The sequence below is a fragment of the Vombatus ursinus genome, unplaced genomic scaffold, assembly GCF_900497805.2.
Source record: "Vombatus ursinus unplaced genomic scaffold, bare-nosed wombat genome assembly UNPS02011767.1, whole genome shotgun sequence".
Taxonomy (NCBI): domain Eukaryota; kingdom Metazoa; phylum Chordata; class Mammalia; order Diprotodontia; family Vombatidae; genus Vombatus; species Vombatus ursinus.
This window is the reverse complement of record NW_020951545.1, coordinates 1,245,488-1,262,269: the sequence shown is the minus strand read 5'-3', so window position 1 is coordinate 1,262,269 and position 16,782 is coordinate 1,245,488. Positions and strand designations below refer to the sequence as shown.

The 16,782-nt window shown below is 42.6% G+C and overlaps 1 protein-coding gene across 1 annotated transcript; it reads left to right on the top strand.

Annotated features, from left to right (window-relative positions):
- Nucleotides 1-5,914: 5,914 nt before the first annotated feature.
- PDP1 (pyruvate dehyrogenase phosphatase catalytic subunit 1) lies at nucleotides 5,915-16,116 on the top strand. The gene is given in 5 exon segments (XM_027856991.1): nucleotides 5,915-5,996; nucleotides 5,999-6,112; nucleotides 6,115-6,285; nucleotides 6,288-6,311; nucleotides 11,789-16,116. Coding segments are annotated over 5 exon segments (2,046 nt in total). The 3' UTR covers nucleotides 13,444-16,116.
- Nucleotides 16,117-16,782: the final 666 nt, after the last annotated feature.

Below are 16,782 nucleotides of genomic sequence, written 5' to 3'. Positions count from 1 at the left end.
GCAAATGTTTAACAACAGGTTCTCTGGGAGGAAAAAATGTACATGCAACATATTTTTTAAAAGTTTAATCTACATTAACTTTTCCCCCATCACTTTCTTAAGTCTAAAAAATCAAAATGATAAATCAAGTCCTGATTTGTAGAGTTTGCCAATTTCTGAATGTAAATGCTCATAATGAAAATTTAACAATTGGCTTTTTTAAGCAGGTTTAAGCTGACTCGCACAGACTGCTGCCTTTGCAACCACCCCTCCCCCAGGATCTGACCAGATCCACGTGAGCCCTGAGTCCTTGGGGAGGCACTTGGCCACAGGGTACGTCTCTAGTGCTTGAGTAAACAATCTTTGTATCTTGGTACTTTTAAGTCTTACTTGGACACCAATAGATACATGTTCATTGTGAAAGTGTTCTTTATATTATATACTTTATAATGATCTGAAAATAAAATTCTCCCATCAACACATGTACATACAATTGGGATACTTCTCTAATATATCTTTCATATTGATTCAGTACTGCTTGACAACATCACAAGTGTCAACAGGTGTTGCACGTAGTATAAACGTAGGTAGGGTTAGTCTTCAAGGGATGTTGTTGGTGCTGGCATTGTAGCCATGTTACAGAGTAGTGTAGCAATGTGGAAGCTCAAGCTATGTGGAAGTCAAATGAAAAGTCCAGATTCTCCACGGATGGAAACAAACCCAAGATAAAAAGAGAGCTGAGTTGTTAGGCAAGACAGCCGGCGGGGAAGGATCTCTGTCCTCAGCTGCTGCCCCTCCCTCTCCATTTTCATTTCTCCCAGCCTCTAGCTCTATCCATTCTGAGGTCCCATCTCAAACTGGGATGGGCATTGCCACCACAATGTCTGGTTTCTTAGGTCATTCTGCTCTCCCTTAAACTTTTTTCTTTAGTTCGATGGAAACAATGCTGGACGAGTTTGAAAGGAATTTATACTGAAAGAAAAATAAAAACACTAGGGGCAAGCGTGCAAAAATACAATGGTACATACACGAGGAGTCATTTACAGAAAATAGATTTTTTATGTCAAATTAAAATTTAGCTAGAGATTGACATGAAAGGATAGTATATCCAGAGCTAAAGACTTCAGAGGTCATTTAGTCCTACCCACTCCATTTATACCCAAGGAAACTGAAGAGGCCCAGAGGGAGGATAATGGATTTGTCCAAGATCAGACCAGGATTTGAACTTGGGTCCTCTGACTCCAATCCAGTGCTCCTATGAATCATCTATCTCAGTTCTGCACCTCTAGCCAGTCTAGGTTGGAAGATAACCCAAGCTAGTCAAACTCTTAGCCCGAAGTGAGTTCTGTCTGGCACCATTTCCAAGTCTGACAAAAGTTCCAGTTTTTCCCAATACCTCCTTCCCAGTTTTCTTTATGGGTATCAGTCCCTGGGTCATCTCTTCCATCTCTTGGCTAAAAGGCACATTCACCAAGAATTTGAAGTATTTGTCTTGGTTCCCTGAAGGGAACAGAATCTCAACATTTCTGTTGGAAAGGATCTTGGAGATAACCTAATCCAACTTGTACATATCCCCCACAATAATCCCAACAAGTGGTTATCTAGCCTCTATCTGAAGCCCTTCAGTAATGAGAAATCAGGGTAATGGGTGTAGCCCATTTCACTTTTGGACCTCTCCAATTGTTTGGAAGTTTTGTTGGCTGTTAATATTCCAGATGTGTTTTGACAAAAGCAAAGTAGAGCAGGCTTGCTACTTCCTATTCTGCATATTACGCTTTTCAACGCTGCCCAAGGTCAAATTAACCACTGGGGCTCATTTTCCTCATCTGTAACAAGAAGGGGTTGTACTAGATGACCTAATCTCTTCCAGCTCTGACATTCTATGTTCCTATGGCTTATGATTCTGGACCTGACTGTTCTCTTGGCACCTTCTAATACAAATACACTGACAGAAATACACAGCTATGGGGCAAATATAAAGTTGGTTAAAATAAAACTAAACTACTAAATGAAATAATTTCATGGGTAAGGGGATACGGACAAAGATACAAAGGTATGTTTATAATTGTGGTGATGAGGTGGAACAGCAGTGGGAGTTCCATACTGACCTTTAGAGAGAATATGGGGGGAAGTGGGCAAGGAAGACGATGACAGGATCTTCTCTAAGCTATCCATGGAGGCTTTGTGGAGGAAGCCACTCAGAAGAGCACTAAGGTCTTCAATTCCACGTATGTTGCTTGGGACTTGAGTCGATTTTTTTTTATTCATTTCTTTTTCATCCATAGGACGGGACAAAATTTCAGATTTCACTAGTCCAGGGAATTCTCAATTGAGGAAACTCCTGCTATCAGTACAGCTGGCACTTTCCCTTAAATTTAATTCTCATACAGCTGCCCAGACTTGTCCAGGGTCATGCAATCAGTGTAAGTCTAAGATGGGACTGAATCCCAGTTTTTCTGGCTTTGAGGACAGCTTTCTCAAGTTTGCCTCTTTCAAAACTCAGTTCCTTAGTGAAACCTTTCCTGACCCCTTTGATATTAGTATTCTCTCCTTCCTCCTCCAACAATTAAGTATTTACTTAGTTGTTGGCATGTAGTACCTTCCCAGTAATAATAATGCAAACTCTTTCCGGGCTGGAACTATTTTTCTTTTGGTCTTTTCAATCCCTCAAACAAAGCATGGTGCCTTCTTCATAGTAGCATTAAATAAACTAGATAATTGTAACTACTAGATTCTTGTCAACCACATCAGCATGTATTTATTAAGCATGTATTTTTGCTGGGCACTGTGGTAAGTTCTGGGTATACAAAAGGCAAAAAAACAGTCCCTGCCCAGAAAGAGCATACGTTCTAATGAGGGAGACAGGTAAATAATTAGGTACACATGTATGTATCATCTAGAATAGATGGGAGGGGTAATCTCAGAGGGAAGGCTATAGCTGGAGTAGCTGGAGGCTAGGGGAGTGAGGGAATCAGGAGATACCTCCTACAGAAGGTAAGATTTAAGTTAAGTCTTGGAAGCCTGGGGAACTGAGTCAGAGGTGATGCATATGGAACAGCTTATGCAAAGGCATAAAAGTGAGAGAAGGGGTACCTTGTTTGAGGAACAGCAAGTAGGCCAGTGTAGGTGGCCCATACAGCATGTGAAGAGGAGTAAAGTGTGTAACAACACTGAATAGAAAGGATCAAGGTTTCGACCAGCTTTAATGCTAAACAAATTTATGTTTGATCTTGCAATAAGGTGCCACTGGGCTACCTGAATAGGGGATGACATGGTCAGTTTTAGAAAAATAACCTTGGCAGCTTAGGTTTGGAGAAACTTGAGCCTGGCAGACCAGTTATCAGGTTATTGCAACAGTCTAGGTTAGAAGTGACGAAGGCCTGAATTAAGGTTGTGGCTGTATGTGGAGAGAAAGAAACATATATGATAGAGATGTTGTGAAAGCAGAAATATTGGCTATATGGAATGAGTGAATGAGGAATGGAGGATGATACTGAGGTTTAGGGCCAAGTGATGAGGAAGATGGTGGTATCCTGGATGGTAATAAGTAAGTGTGAAGTTGAGGGGAAGGAAGGATAGCTCAGGGCAGGGGTATAGGCTTCTGCTCAACATGTTGAATTTGAGATGACTAAAGAACATCCAGTTTGTGATGTCCAAGAGGCAGTGATATGGGACTATAAAGAAAGAGGCTAGGGATAGATATATAAATCTGGAAATCATATGCATAATAGATAACTGAACCCATAGGAGCTAACGAAGTCACTGAGTAAGATAATATAGAATAATAAGAGAAGAGTGCCTGTGACTGAGCCATGGAGGACACCCATATATAGTAGGCACTGTATGAATGGAGAACCAACAAAGAGGAGGTCATACAGATAATCAGGAAAGAACAGTCTCACAAAAACCTATAGAGAAGAGCATATGCAAAAGGTGAAGAACGTTTTAAAGAAGTCAAGCAGGATGAGGCTTGAGAAAAGGCCATTACATTTGGCAATTGAGAGATACTGATAACTTTCAGTTTCAGTTTCATGATGTGATCAGAAGTCAGATTGTATAGGGTTTAGAAGACAGTGAGAGAAGAGTAGGGATCAAGTGTAGGGAGCTTTCTCAAGGAATTTAGCTACAAAGGGGAGGTGAGCTGTAGGATAACTAGGGACGATAGGATCAAGTGAGAGTTGAGATTTTGTTTGTTTTTAAGGCTGGGCAAGGTAAAGACATGTTTGTAGGGAGCAGGGAAGAAGCCAGGAGATAGGGAAGAGTGGAGACAATCTGCTTGAAAAGACAAGTGGGAATGGGATAAACAGTGAATGTAGGTAGAGGTTGGGTTTGGCATCCACATGAAGGAAAAGATAGTGGAAAATGTCTGATTGCTACAAGGATGAGGAAAGGAAGGAATGTTCTTGGCAAATGGCCTCATTTTTTTTTCAGTGAAGTATGAAGTCCTCACCTGAGGGGTGCTAGGAGAGAGTGATATTTTGAAGCAGTTATTGTGTTGATGGAGACTGAACTGATTAGGGAAGGGAGTAGTATGTTTACTATGATTCTTGTGAAACAGGACATATTCTGACAATTCTAATATTATTAGTAAACAGATTTATTTAAATGGGGCTTGCTTTTAGTTTATTTAACAGTAAGGTGAATAAATGCAATTAAGTTTTAGGATACTATTTCCAAGTAATCAAATGAATGAAGCCTCTCTCAATGATTTCACAGGGTGATCATCCTCTCTTAAAATGGGATTTTCATTTAAGTAAACTTTCCAACCTTGCTACTGACACTTAAAGGAGTTGTAACTCCTGAAGTAGTTAAGTGATGACCTTGAGATAACATCCAGTTCAAATAAAAACCGCACCCCCCCCCAAACCACCCTAGACAACTAAGATACTATCCTATTTTTAAAGACTTTCAGAAAAGGTGTGATTCCTAAAGTACAACCACCACCCCTGTCAGGAATTTCATCATCCATAAATCATTGGAGCTACTCTGCCTCCTATGGTGCTGCACTCATTGTAGTTGAACAACTGAATTAAAAAAACAAACAAACTGAGAATGCTCCAGTATCAAGTATCAAGCTACCTAAAGTCCCTGGGCCTCCATTTCCTCTTCCATATAATGACTGGACCAGGCTAGATGTTTCAGGTTGCTTTCCAACTTTATACACCTAAGGCTTCCCAAAAGTCTTAGTGTATGTATTTATCTATTTATACACACAAAAACATAAGGCATTTATATAATGCTTGTTTGCAAAGTGCCCAACTTTATCTCATTTTATTTCAGTGTATATATACATATACGAGCCTATCTTTATATATGTACACACCCTCTACAATTAAATGGTAAAAAGAGAGAGAGAGAGAGAGAATAAGCTGTGAGGATGTGATGTGCCAGCCCCGGTTACCCATGTATAACTTCCAACTTGTCTCCCTATTAGAATGTAAGGTCTTTGCAAGTAGGGGCTTGTACTTGGTACGGAGTGGACGACTGAGTCCAAGCACTTATTTTATAGGAAGGCAAGACTGAGGCCCGAGGAGGGGGTGGTGAGGTCTCGCTCGGGGGTGCGGGCGGCGGGTCCTCGGGTTCTAGAGCGGGTGCTCTGGAGCGCTGGGGTGTTCTGGAGGCACGATGGGGCTGGCCGGCGGCCAGGGCCCACCGGCCGCAGGCGGGCCCAGCTTGGCGCGGCTCCCCCCCGGGAACCCTCCCTGGACTGAGAGGATGCTGAGCAGCAAGCGCTCCTGCTCGACCGTCGCGTCATCCCCGCGAAGCCTTCAGACGCTCAAAGCCCGAGCCGGGGCCCACCCTCAGCCCTCGAAGGCTACCCGCGACCGTGACCGTGACCGTGACCGCCCCGCCTCCTCCGCCCCGTTCAGGGGCGGTCACGTGAACCCGAAGAAGTCGCACCAATGGGAGGCGGGCGCGGAATGGAAGGGATTGTATGACCCCCGTGACGTCACAAAGCCCGCGGGGAGAGAACGCGGCCCTTCCTCCTCGGCTCCCCTTCTGCCGGCCTCCCCCCGCCTTCCTCGCCTGCCCCCTCCCGACCCCTCCCTCTCCGCTTGCTCCCGGCTCCACGCCCGCCTTCCTTGTACCCACCCACCCGACCGCCCCGCAGCCAATAGGGAGGCGAGAAGGGGCTCGGGGCCGCCCGGCGAGGTGCCAGAGCGGGGCCGGGGCTGGGGACAGGGCGGGGGCTGGGGCCCGAGTACCCGGGACCTGCGCCTCGGGCTGCGGGGAAGAGAAGGCGCGGGAGCCGCCGCCGGAGCCGGAGCCGCCCCTGTCGCCCTCCAGCTGCTGCTCCCCAGGGAGAGGAGCCGACTCCCCGGACGTGCCCGGTGCGTAGCCCGCGCTCCCGAGCCACCCTCGCCGGACAGGGCTGCCCGGAGCCGGGGCAGCGGGCGTGCGTGGGGAGGCAGCGGGGGAGGGGGGCACCGAGCGGGCGTGGGTCATACCCGTGGGGATGGGCGGAGGAGCCAGGTGTGCTGGAGGGGGAGGACTCGCCCTGCCCTCCCTCCGGAATGCGTCTAAGGGGGTGGGACCCGAGTGTGCGTGTGCTCCCACGGGGGCGTGGGCGTGGGCGTGCGTGGGCAGGCTAGGAAGCGTATGTCAGAGCTGAGCGAGCGAGCGCGAGTGCTTCCAGCTCCGCAGCCCCGAGGAGACGAGGCAGAGCGCCGCGCACCCCACGCAGACCCTCCCGCGCCACCTGAGTTCTCGGATGCCAACGCGCTGAATGTGGTGCGGGATGTGGGAGGAATTCGGGGCCAGAGCCCCGGAATTCATAGGCCCCTCGGTCTCATGCGAGTCAGTGGGAGATTGCGTGCCCTGTTCTCCGGACCTTGCTCGGTGTGTGGCTTAATCCCTTCCTCTCTTACACCTGTCCCTCCGTGGGCTTCCCAGTGCCTGTGCCCCCCACCCTACCTTGTGCTGGTCCAGGTCTGGCTGTGCATTCAAAGCTCGTCGTGGACGTGGCTGGGTTTGGGGGCACCTACGCCGGCAGGGGATGGGGGGCTCGGGGGGTGCTGTTTGGTGGATGCTGCAGCATTATTTCTCTGCTGTACCTGGACACCCCTGAATGTGGGGAGGGGGCCGCAAGTCTGCTGTGCCTGCCGCCCCTTGTTATTGCTCTGCTCCCCACTCTCTCCGTGTGGGTTTGTTTGGTTTCCTCTCCTCCTCCTCCCCTCCTTCCCCATTCACTAGCCGGAGCTCTCCCTCCTCCCCCTTGCTTCTCCACCTCCCTCTCTAATATTATTAATCTCTGCCTTGCTTTCAATGGGCCGGTGCTGCTGTCGCTGCTGTTGCTGCCCGTGCTGGGTGTGGATGTTGTCGGCTCCGTGTTGTGATGACAGGAGAATGTGTGTGTGTCCCGGGTCCAGGCGAATTGGTAGGTATTCTGTTAACTACCAGTTTCAGGTACTCAAGGGAAGGTTGTTATTTTTATTTTTCTATCTAAGTCTTTCATTCTTTCTCTTTTTGGGGGGGGTGCAATTTGGAATTAAGGGGACAGGTAAGAATAGAGGACAAAGACATCCTGAGCTTTATGGAGATGGCAACTGATGTCTCTGGGTTAGGCAGATTTCATTTTAGGGAGGAAGGAAGCATCAAAAGAGTGTTGGGCAGTGCCTCTCTTCCTGTTTGGAAGATCTAATTAATTCATTGGAATATCACCCTGGGATGGGTGAAACTCTGAATAAACAACTGCCCCCCAACAGGCACTGAGAAAATGCAGAAAAACAGCAATGATCCATTTGGTGATTTCTTTAATAAATTTATATTAAAGCTTTCTTTTTAAGGTAATTAATACTGTGTTGTTTTTTTTTAAATGTTAAAGTAATACTGTATTTGTTTTACATTGAGGTAATTAATGCTGTATTTCTCTGTACCAAAAAAAGCCTTTGAAAGATAAGGAGACTGGAATCAGTGGAAGAGTAACATTTACCAGTTGGTTTGATTCAGAGGTTTGTTTATGAAATAGTCATTTTCAATCCCTAGCATAGGTGCAGCAGTGTTTGCACAAGTAATAGATTCATTCTTTGCCCTGCTTTTGGTTTCAGGAGGTTTTTCAAAATCACTCTGGCAAAATCAGCCACTGTTGCTTGAGCTGTATGTACAAGACTGTTAGGATTCTGTGGTCTAGTCTAGGTCATAAAGCTTGAACTTTTAAATGAGACTGTGATAAGAAAAATGAGAATTTGGTCAATTTATTAACATTTGTAGGTGTTCTTTCAGTCTTTTTTTTTTTTTTTTTAAATTCACTCTTGGCATCTTCGAATCAAGTGCCCCCAACCTCATTCTAATTCAGCAAGCTTGTTAGCAAAAGTTTTGATCTCAGAGGTCTTGTGTTTTAGTGAGGGATGATCCAGAAAGAACTATAATTCAGGGTTTTGGAGAGACCATTTAGTGTCTGTGACATCAATTCAAAACTTCAGACTGATGAAGGAAACAGATCACATGACAGCCTAGCATAGTGGCTCATAGGAGTGGGCTTTCATTTATTACCACTTCTTCCCCATCATTTCTCTTTTAGAAGGATGTAATAGTTGTTAGGCTGTCGGAGGAAACTGAGGCATAATCCCATTAAATAGGTTGCTTGAATAAAAGGACTTGTGCTGAAATTTATAATTTTTAAAGTTAAATCTTAAGGGAATTGTGGTTTTCAGCAGAGGAGTCTTAGAGATATTTGCTATTTGAATATTGTATGAAACCCACCTGCTGCTCAGATGCATAGATCAGACTACCACGCAATTTCATCTATGTTGTGAGATTTTGATCATTTTGCTACCAACTGGATAAAACTGCCTAAAAAATAAGACAGTTGTTATCAGGGTGATGTTTTCCTGGAGACAAGACAACAATTCAACCAAATCCTGTTTTCTCTCTGTCTAGCAAAAACCAAATGGAACTTGATTTTCTCTTAATTGAAATGTCTTTTTTTTTTTTTGGCTTTCTGAAAAAAATCTTAAGCTGACAAGTTTGAACAGGTGTAAACTGCTTCTCTACTTAGATCAGGGGGTCCTTAGCCTTTTTTTTATGTCATAGACCTTGTTGGGAATCGGGTGAAGCTAATGGACCTCTTTCCAGGATAATGTTTTTAAGTGCATAAAATAAAATACATGCAATTACCAAGGAAATCAAAGGTTAGTGAAAATAAAGATGAGATTTTTCTCCCCAAGTTCATAGACCCCCCCCCCAAAATCCATCCACAGAGCCCTTGGGGGAAGAGTGTCAATGATATTTGAACCCTAGATTTAGATCATCAAGAAAAATTTTTCTTATTTTTAAATTAAAATTTTGTTTTTAATGTAACTTCAGAAAAATATTTGTATAATGGAATGCTCTCAGGTTGAGTTCACTAAGATTTCTACACTGCAAATCTAAACTGAAAAAACATGCAGGGTGGATGCAGGCCAATAGCATGTGGTCTAACTACATTGGGTACATCTCTTGGCTCAAGTCATATCGGTTTAACCTTTGGTTGACTTTCAAGTACATTTTGGAGGGCTTTTAGTTGTTAGGCCTGAAGTATGACGTTCTTTGATTGTTCCATCTGAAATACTGTATTTCAGGGCTGCAGTCAGTCAGCACTGTTGAGTCACCTGTTCTTGTTCCTAAAATTCTAACCATCCATTCTGATTTCATTTTCATTTTCTAGAAATGTAGCCATTCTTAGTCACTGACATCAAATATAGGGTGATCTCTAACCCTTGTAAAAGGCTTTTTGAGCAGTTTCATTGCTTGATCTGTTAGAAAAAAGGATTGATTGTTCAGAGTTTTATTTCCACTTGTCACTTCTTGTTAAATCTACCCTTCAAAAAAAAAAGGACATGGAGTTTAGTGCACCTCACTTTTTTCCTTTATATCATGTTTAATTTCTTACAGGGATGTCAGAGAAATGAATTAGACAGTATTTTATCGTCCTTCCTCCCCTCCCTTTGTTATTTTCTAAGTCAGTGTCCGTACCCACCAGGTGAAGGAGAGGCAAGGCAATTACTTAAAACATTTACCTGGATAATTAATGCAGAAATGCCTGCTGTCTAGGAAAAGGAACATAATTTTCCCCCGTCTTGCATGAATTACCCCACATTAGGACTCTGCATTTGTTGCATTTCTAGATAAATGTTGAATATTTTGCTTGGACTGTGTATACTGATTGATAGTAAATCCTAACTTTAATATGTGATAATTCTAGACATTTCCTCCTGAAGTGTTAGAGCACTGTATTTGTGTCAGAGCACCAACTACCCTGACACAGTGAGGTATGGTTTTTTATTAAGGAGCTGAGAAAGAGAACTTTTTTTAATGTTGCCATCCACTGTGGAGGAAAAATAAAATATTAGAAATGACAAACTGGGACTCTTTTAGCAGGAGAATTAAATTCCAAAACAGAAACTGTTCTTCACATCGATAACAGGCTGTTTACATGTTCTGGAACCCTTTATCATGAGGAATGAGGACAGCACACATCAGTGAAGCCTGTGGATAACCACAGTCTCATTTCAACAAATAGTTTTACCCTCTCTTTCACCAGCTCACTAAACAGAGCTGGTAATGAGTAGCCAAATGAGCTAAGCTTCTCTTCCTTCCTATCCCCACTCTATCCCCAGTCTATCCTTCTTTTGTGCTTATTTCAGAAGCCGTATTGAGCAGTCAGATGGCCACTAGAAGGGAGAATTTTAGCTCCTGTGTAATATATTGTTTTTAAGTATTGAAAGAATCTGTGGTTTGGTTTGCATACTTTCCACCAATGTTGATTACAGCCCATCTTCATGTTAGCAAGTGGGTTTCTTGATTTTTGCAGAAATTCAGCTGGTAGCGAACCTTTTATTAATGAAGGTAAATTCAACTTATCTAGACAGGTTCTTACTGTCTGCCCCCAGTTCCAGATTTGAAGCCCTTTTAGCTTGGTAAAATCTACCTGAGGTCCTACTGGCACAAAACCTTTAAGAACACTTCTGTGCCAAAATGAGATCCTCAAATAGGATTTTATTGAAAGATTTCTATAACTGGGTAATTGGCTTTTAAATTCAGTTCAAGAAATATTTAATAAGTATTACTATCAGTCAACAAGCGTTGATTCAGTGCTTGCTGTACATGAAACACTGTGCTAAATTCTAGGGATCCAAAGAACCGGTCCCTGCATACATTCTCTCATGGGAGTTAATACACCTACATGTGTGTATGTGTTTATCTATCTATGAGCATATACAAGGTAAACTGCTATTTGCAAGATTCACCTAGGTGCTGGGGGGGGGGGGGGGGTGTGGTATGCTAAAACAACAGTCCTTGCCCTCAAGTTGCTTACTGGGGGGATACAACATGTAAATATAAGGTAATTTGGTTAGAGAGAGAGCTGTAGCAGCTGGAGGCAATCAGAAGGAGAGAATACCCTAGTTGAGATTTAAAGAAAGCCAAGAGTTTAGAAGGGCCGCTAGGTAGTACAGTGGATAGAATGCTGGGCCTGGAGTCAGGAAGACTCATGTTCCCGAGTTCAAATCTGGCTACAGGCACTTTCTAGCTTTGTGACCCTGGGCAAGTCACTAAACCCCATTTGCCTCAGTTTCCTCATGTGTAATATGAACTGGAGAAGGAAATAGCAAACCACTCCATTATCTTTGCCAGGGAAACCCCAGGTGGGGTCACGAAGAGTCGGACATGATTGAACAACAACAGCGAGACATTTAGAAAGTTGCCTTTAGCCATACTTATAGGATAAACCTTGTGGAAATAATGCTTGCCAGAGGTATGCAAGTTCATTTCTCTAATCAAATATGTATGTTGTTTTTTTTTCTTTGCATTTGTTTCATTTGTTGTCTAGGAATCCCGGTCAGAAGTTCCAGCCTGCCCCTATACTCTGATGCCATGTCGGCGCCGACTCAGCTGCTTTTCCCCCTCATCCGTAACTGTGAGCTCAGCCGTATCTGTGGCACTGCATGCTACTGCCACCACTCACACCTGTGCTGCTCCCCACCTCCCTTCCCTCTCAGTCGCCTGAGATACACCCCTCAGAAGGCATTCTCGACTTTCTGCCGGCCAAAGGATCACTTCTGGCAGTATACCCACACGAGGAGATACGCTACCACCCCTCAGAGATTTTACCTCACACCTCCACAGGTCAACAGTATCCTAAAAGCCAACGAGTACAGTTTTAAGGTACCTGAGTTTGACGGCAAAAATGTAAGTTCTGTTCTTGGATTTGACAGCAATCAGCTGCCTGCCAACGCCCCCATCGAGGACCGCAGGAGTGCAGCAACTTGCTTGCAGACAAGGGGGATGCTTTTGGGGGTGTTTGATGGTCATGCGGGATGTGCCTGCTCTCAGGCAGTCAGCGAAAGGCTTTTTTACTACATTGCGGTTTCTTTGTTGCCCCATGAGACCTTATTAGAGATAGAAAATGCCGTGGAGAGCGGCCGAGCCCTTCTACCCATCCTGCAGTGGCACAAGCACCCCAACGATTATTTCAGTAGAGAGGCATCCAAACTTTATTTCAACAGTTTAAGGACTTACTGGCAAGAGCTCATAGACCTGAACACGGGGGAAACCACTGATGTCAAGGAGGCTTTGATTAATGCCTTCAAGAGGCTTGATAATGACATCTCTCTAGAAGCACAAGTAGGGGATCCCAACTCTTTCCTCAACTACCTGGTGCTGCGAGTGGCCTTCTCAGGGGCCACTGCTTGTGTGGCCCATGTGGATGGGGTTGACCTGCATGTGGCCAATACCGGGGACAGCCGGGCCATGCTGGGGGTACAGGAAGAAGATGGCTCATGGTCGGCAGTCACCCTTTCCAATGACCATAATGCACAGAATGAAAGTGAAGTGGAAAGGCTAAAACTGGAGCATCCCAAGGCTGAGGCCAAAAGCGTTGTGAAGCAGGACCGGTTACTGGGTTTGCTGATGCCATTCCGGGCATTCGGAGATGTCAAGTTCAAGTGGAGCATTGAACTTCAGAAGAGGGTGATAGAATCAGGCCCAGATCAGTTGAATGACAATGAGTATACCAAGTTTATCCCCCCCAATTATTATACCCCTCCATATCTCACTGCTGAGCCAGAAGTAATATACCACAGGTTAAGGCCACAGGATAAGTTTCTGGTGCTGGCGACCGATGGTCTGTGGGAGACCATGCACAGGCAGGATGTGGTTAAAATAGTAGGCGAGTACCTGACTGGAGTTCATCAGCAAAGTCCTATCTCCGTCGGTGGTTACAAGGTAACTCTGGGACAGATGCATGGTCTCTTAGCAGAAAGGAGAGCCAAGATCTCCTCTGCATTTGAAGATCAAAATGCAGCCACCCATCTCATTCGTCATGCTGTTGGCAATAATGAGTTTGGGGCTGTTGATCACGAGCGCCTCTCCAAAATGCTCAGTCTTCCTGAGGAGCTTGCTCGGATGTATAGGGACGACATCACCATTATTGTTGTCCAGTTTAATTCTCATGTGGTGGGAGCATATCAAAACCAGGAACAGTGAGTGACTAAAAAATTAAGGCAATTAGAGAATGAAAATAACAGGTTTGAATGGTGAAGATATTAAAAAAAAAAAATGAACTTGAGAAATCCTTCCAGTGGGTCAGCCCATCAAATCAAGCATTTACTCATTTAAAATCCTAACTAATAGAAGTGTGCTTCTAGAATTGGGGAGAATGTCAGGAAAGGGCCTACTAAACTGACTTCTCTAAAGGTCTGAGAAAAAAAAATGCTGCCTTAGCTCTGACCAGATGTGGCCTCCAGTTGATAAGGAAAAGATACTTGGAGACCTATCAAGTTCTCGTTATGTGTCCTCTAGGGAGGAGAGGCTTAATTTTACCAGTCTTTGAAAATAGCTGTGACCTCAGGATAGGACCTTGACTAGACAGAGTGAAAGGAATTTGCTGGGTCTGTGCTTACTGTAGAAAGGGAGCAAAATGTTATTCATTTGCAGCCTGATTTTCTATAAGAAAAATATCTGCTCTACCAATGAACAAAACTGTTGCTTACTACCATTTTAAATTGTGCGCGTCCCTGTATGTTTTTGTTTATACATTGTTCATATAACTCTTTCCATTTAAATATGTTAAGCTGTGAGTTAGCAAAACTCAAGCAATTCAAATTTATTCAACCAATTTGGTTTTATGACATTTAAATGAAATGATGCTTTTGGGGAAAATGTAGCCAAAATTTGTTCCCTTTCTGACCCACTTACCCTTTCCCCACCACTGCCCCAATATCAACTTCCTGTTGGAATTGAAACATCTATTCTTACAGTGATTTTAAGAAAACAAAATTTTTGGTTCTCTCATTTGTTACTGATAATAAACAGGAAAAAACATTGCATTTCTCTTGTATGGTGTGAAAAGCTTGGTTCAGCTGCTTAAAGGAGTAAGAGACTTTTTTGACTCCTTTGAAAGATGTAAGATATTTTTTTTAGACCAAGAAAGGAAAAAAACTCAATTATCCTCAAGAATATCCTCAAGAGCTTTATACCCTCTGAGTTTATTTTACATCAATGTTCTTTATTAAAAGATCTCCAACTATGGCACGCTATGAGAGTGGGGATAGGCCCTTGTTTATCATAAAATCACCATTTTTTAATTTTGGTGCTTCTCCAGAAATTGTTCGCCAACTTTGTAATTCAAATCTGCCATGTATATGGCAAGTTACAAAAGGTGGAGTGAGGAAAGGGACATTTCAATATCACCATATAGAAAGGAAAGGGAAGAGCGTATGTTGCCGCCTTCTGCTTCTCCCCTCCTCCCCTGAAAAAACAGGTCAAAATGTAAACATCCTTGGTTTGAACATTACTAAATGCTTTATGCATACTATGGCTTGTAAATAGAAATGTAAAGAAAGAGATGAAACACCTAAGGAAGGTAATTACTATGCATGCCTGATACTTAATATTGATCACAGCATCATCACCCCCTGCCATTTTCTACACCTGTGTCCCCATGTGATTTCATTTCTGCTGACCATAGAAGGAAAGGAATACAATCACAACGGAGGGAAATATATTTGTGGTGGCACTTTGAAGCTTATTTAGTGTATATCATTGGAAATTTCACTACTGGATTTAATTATGAACTGTGGATTTATTTTCTCCAGTCTAATATCAGTGAAAAGACTAGCTGTGACTACAGTTGATTGGCAGGTAGATTTGGATATAAACTGTTCCCAGCTTTCAACATGCAATTAGTTGGGGATATTTAGTAATAGAATAAAAATTGGACTAGATGTGCAAGGATTCTTTCTAGCCTTTGAGCAGTCAGGCTGAAATAGTGTGGACTGCTAAATTTGATTTTGTTTAAAAACTCAATCAGAAGGCTAGTAGCACAGAGTAATTTGCTATTTGATTTCTGGGTATGTTACATATTTAGTATTCAGTGGTATAAAAAGAGAATCACTAATGCATTGTGTACTGTAGAAATGGAGTTACATCAACTGCTCTGAATAAAACCACTGAATATCTAGTAAAATCTTTGACATTTGTATATAGCCCAATGCTATGTAAATTTGGCTTCCCATTGTCCTAACCAACATGGTGGCACTTCCCATCACTTTATTAAAAACAGTCATATTTTGGTCTTCAATTTGAAAGCTCAGTTCATTTTCCCACCAAAGACGAAAACCACAGTTTGAATTTTGACAGCTTTAGGAATGAGATAAATTGGGTGTAATTGGAGTGTAATGCCATCCAAAGCAACTGTGATCTTACTGTAATTTGTTGTCTCTGTGTTATTCTTTATGCAGAACTAAAATTCTTGTATAGGTAAAAAGACTTGTATCTTTCCAGTTGCCTTGTCTCATGTGTAAAGTACAGAATTGTATGTAAGCTGTTAAAGAATTTAACCTTTCTTAAATTTTTCTACTGTTTAAACTTTCTAGCAGCATATGCACTTAACTGCTGTATTTATATCTAATCAGTGGTTCATTATAGTATTTATATTTTAAAAAAAGTCCTTAATGAGTTAAAAAGGGATCCTGGTACTATAACAGTACTCAATAGGAAAACAGCAACAACTTTGTTTCATAACTGTACAGGGATATATTAAAGTGTTTATGACTTGGAGAAATGTTGTTAGAAATGTCTGGAGTGAATTAAAGCATCGTAACTGCTTTCCAAATGCCTTGTGATGTGTTTTAAGCATAAGAATATCTTTTAAAACAATTTCAGTATCTTTTGGTTTTTATACCACTTTTGTTTCTAAATATCGCTTCCTCATCCCCTACCCAGTGAACAATCCCTTATAACAAAATTTGAAAAGAAAGTTATGCAAAAGTTACCAATGCATCAACAGTGTCTGATGGTATATACCCTTTTTCATGCCATTTGTCCCCTACTTCTGCAGAGAAGAGAGGGAAATACATTTTCTCATCTCTTCTTGAAGCACAGATTTGATATCTTCATTATATAGCACACAGTTTTGATTTTTAAAAATATTGTCATTCACATTTTTGTTTAGATTTTATACATTGTTTCCCTCTTTTTGCTTGCTTCACCTTGTCAATTTATATAAAATTTTCCGTACTTCTTCATGTTCATCACAATGCAAAGTAATATTCCATGACCCTCATGTACCACAATTTGTCTAGCCATTTCTGCAGTTGGTGAGTGTCTACTTTAACATTTACTACTATAAAAATATAAATATTTTGCTGTACATGGGACCTTCCTTTTAGTCTCTCATTTCCTTGGGGTATATGTTTAACAGATTTCTGGTCAAAGAGTATGGCTATTTCAATCGGCCATTTCAATCTTTTTTTTTTAAGCTTAATTTTAAATTGCTTTCTATGTGGAGAAAGGATTAGATTTGCTCTATTTGGCTCCAGGAGG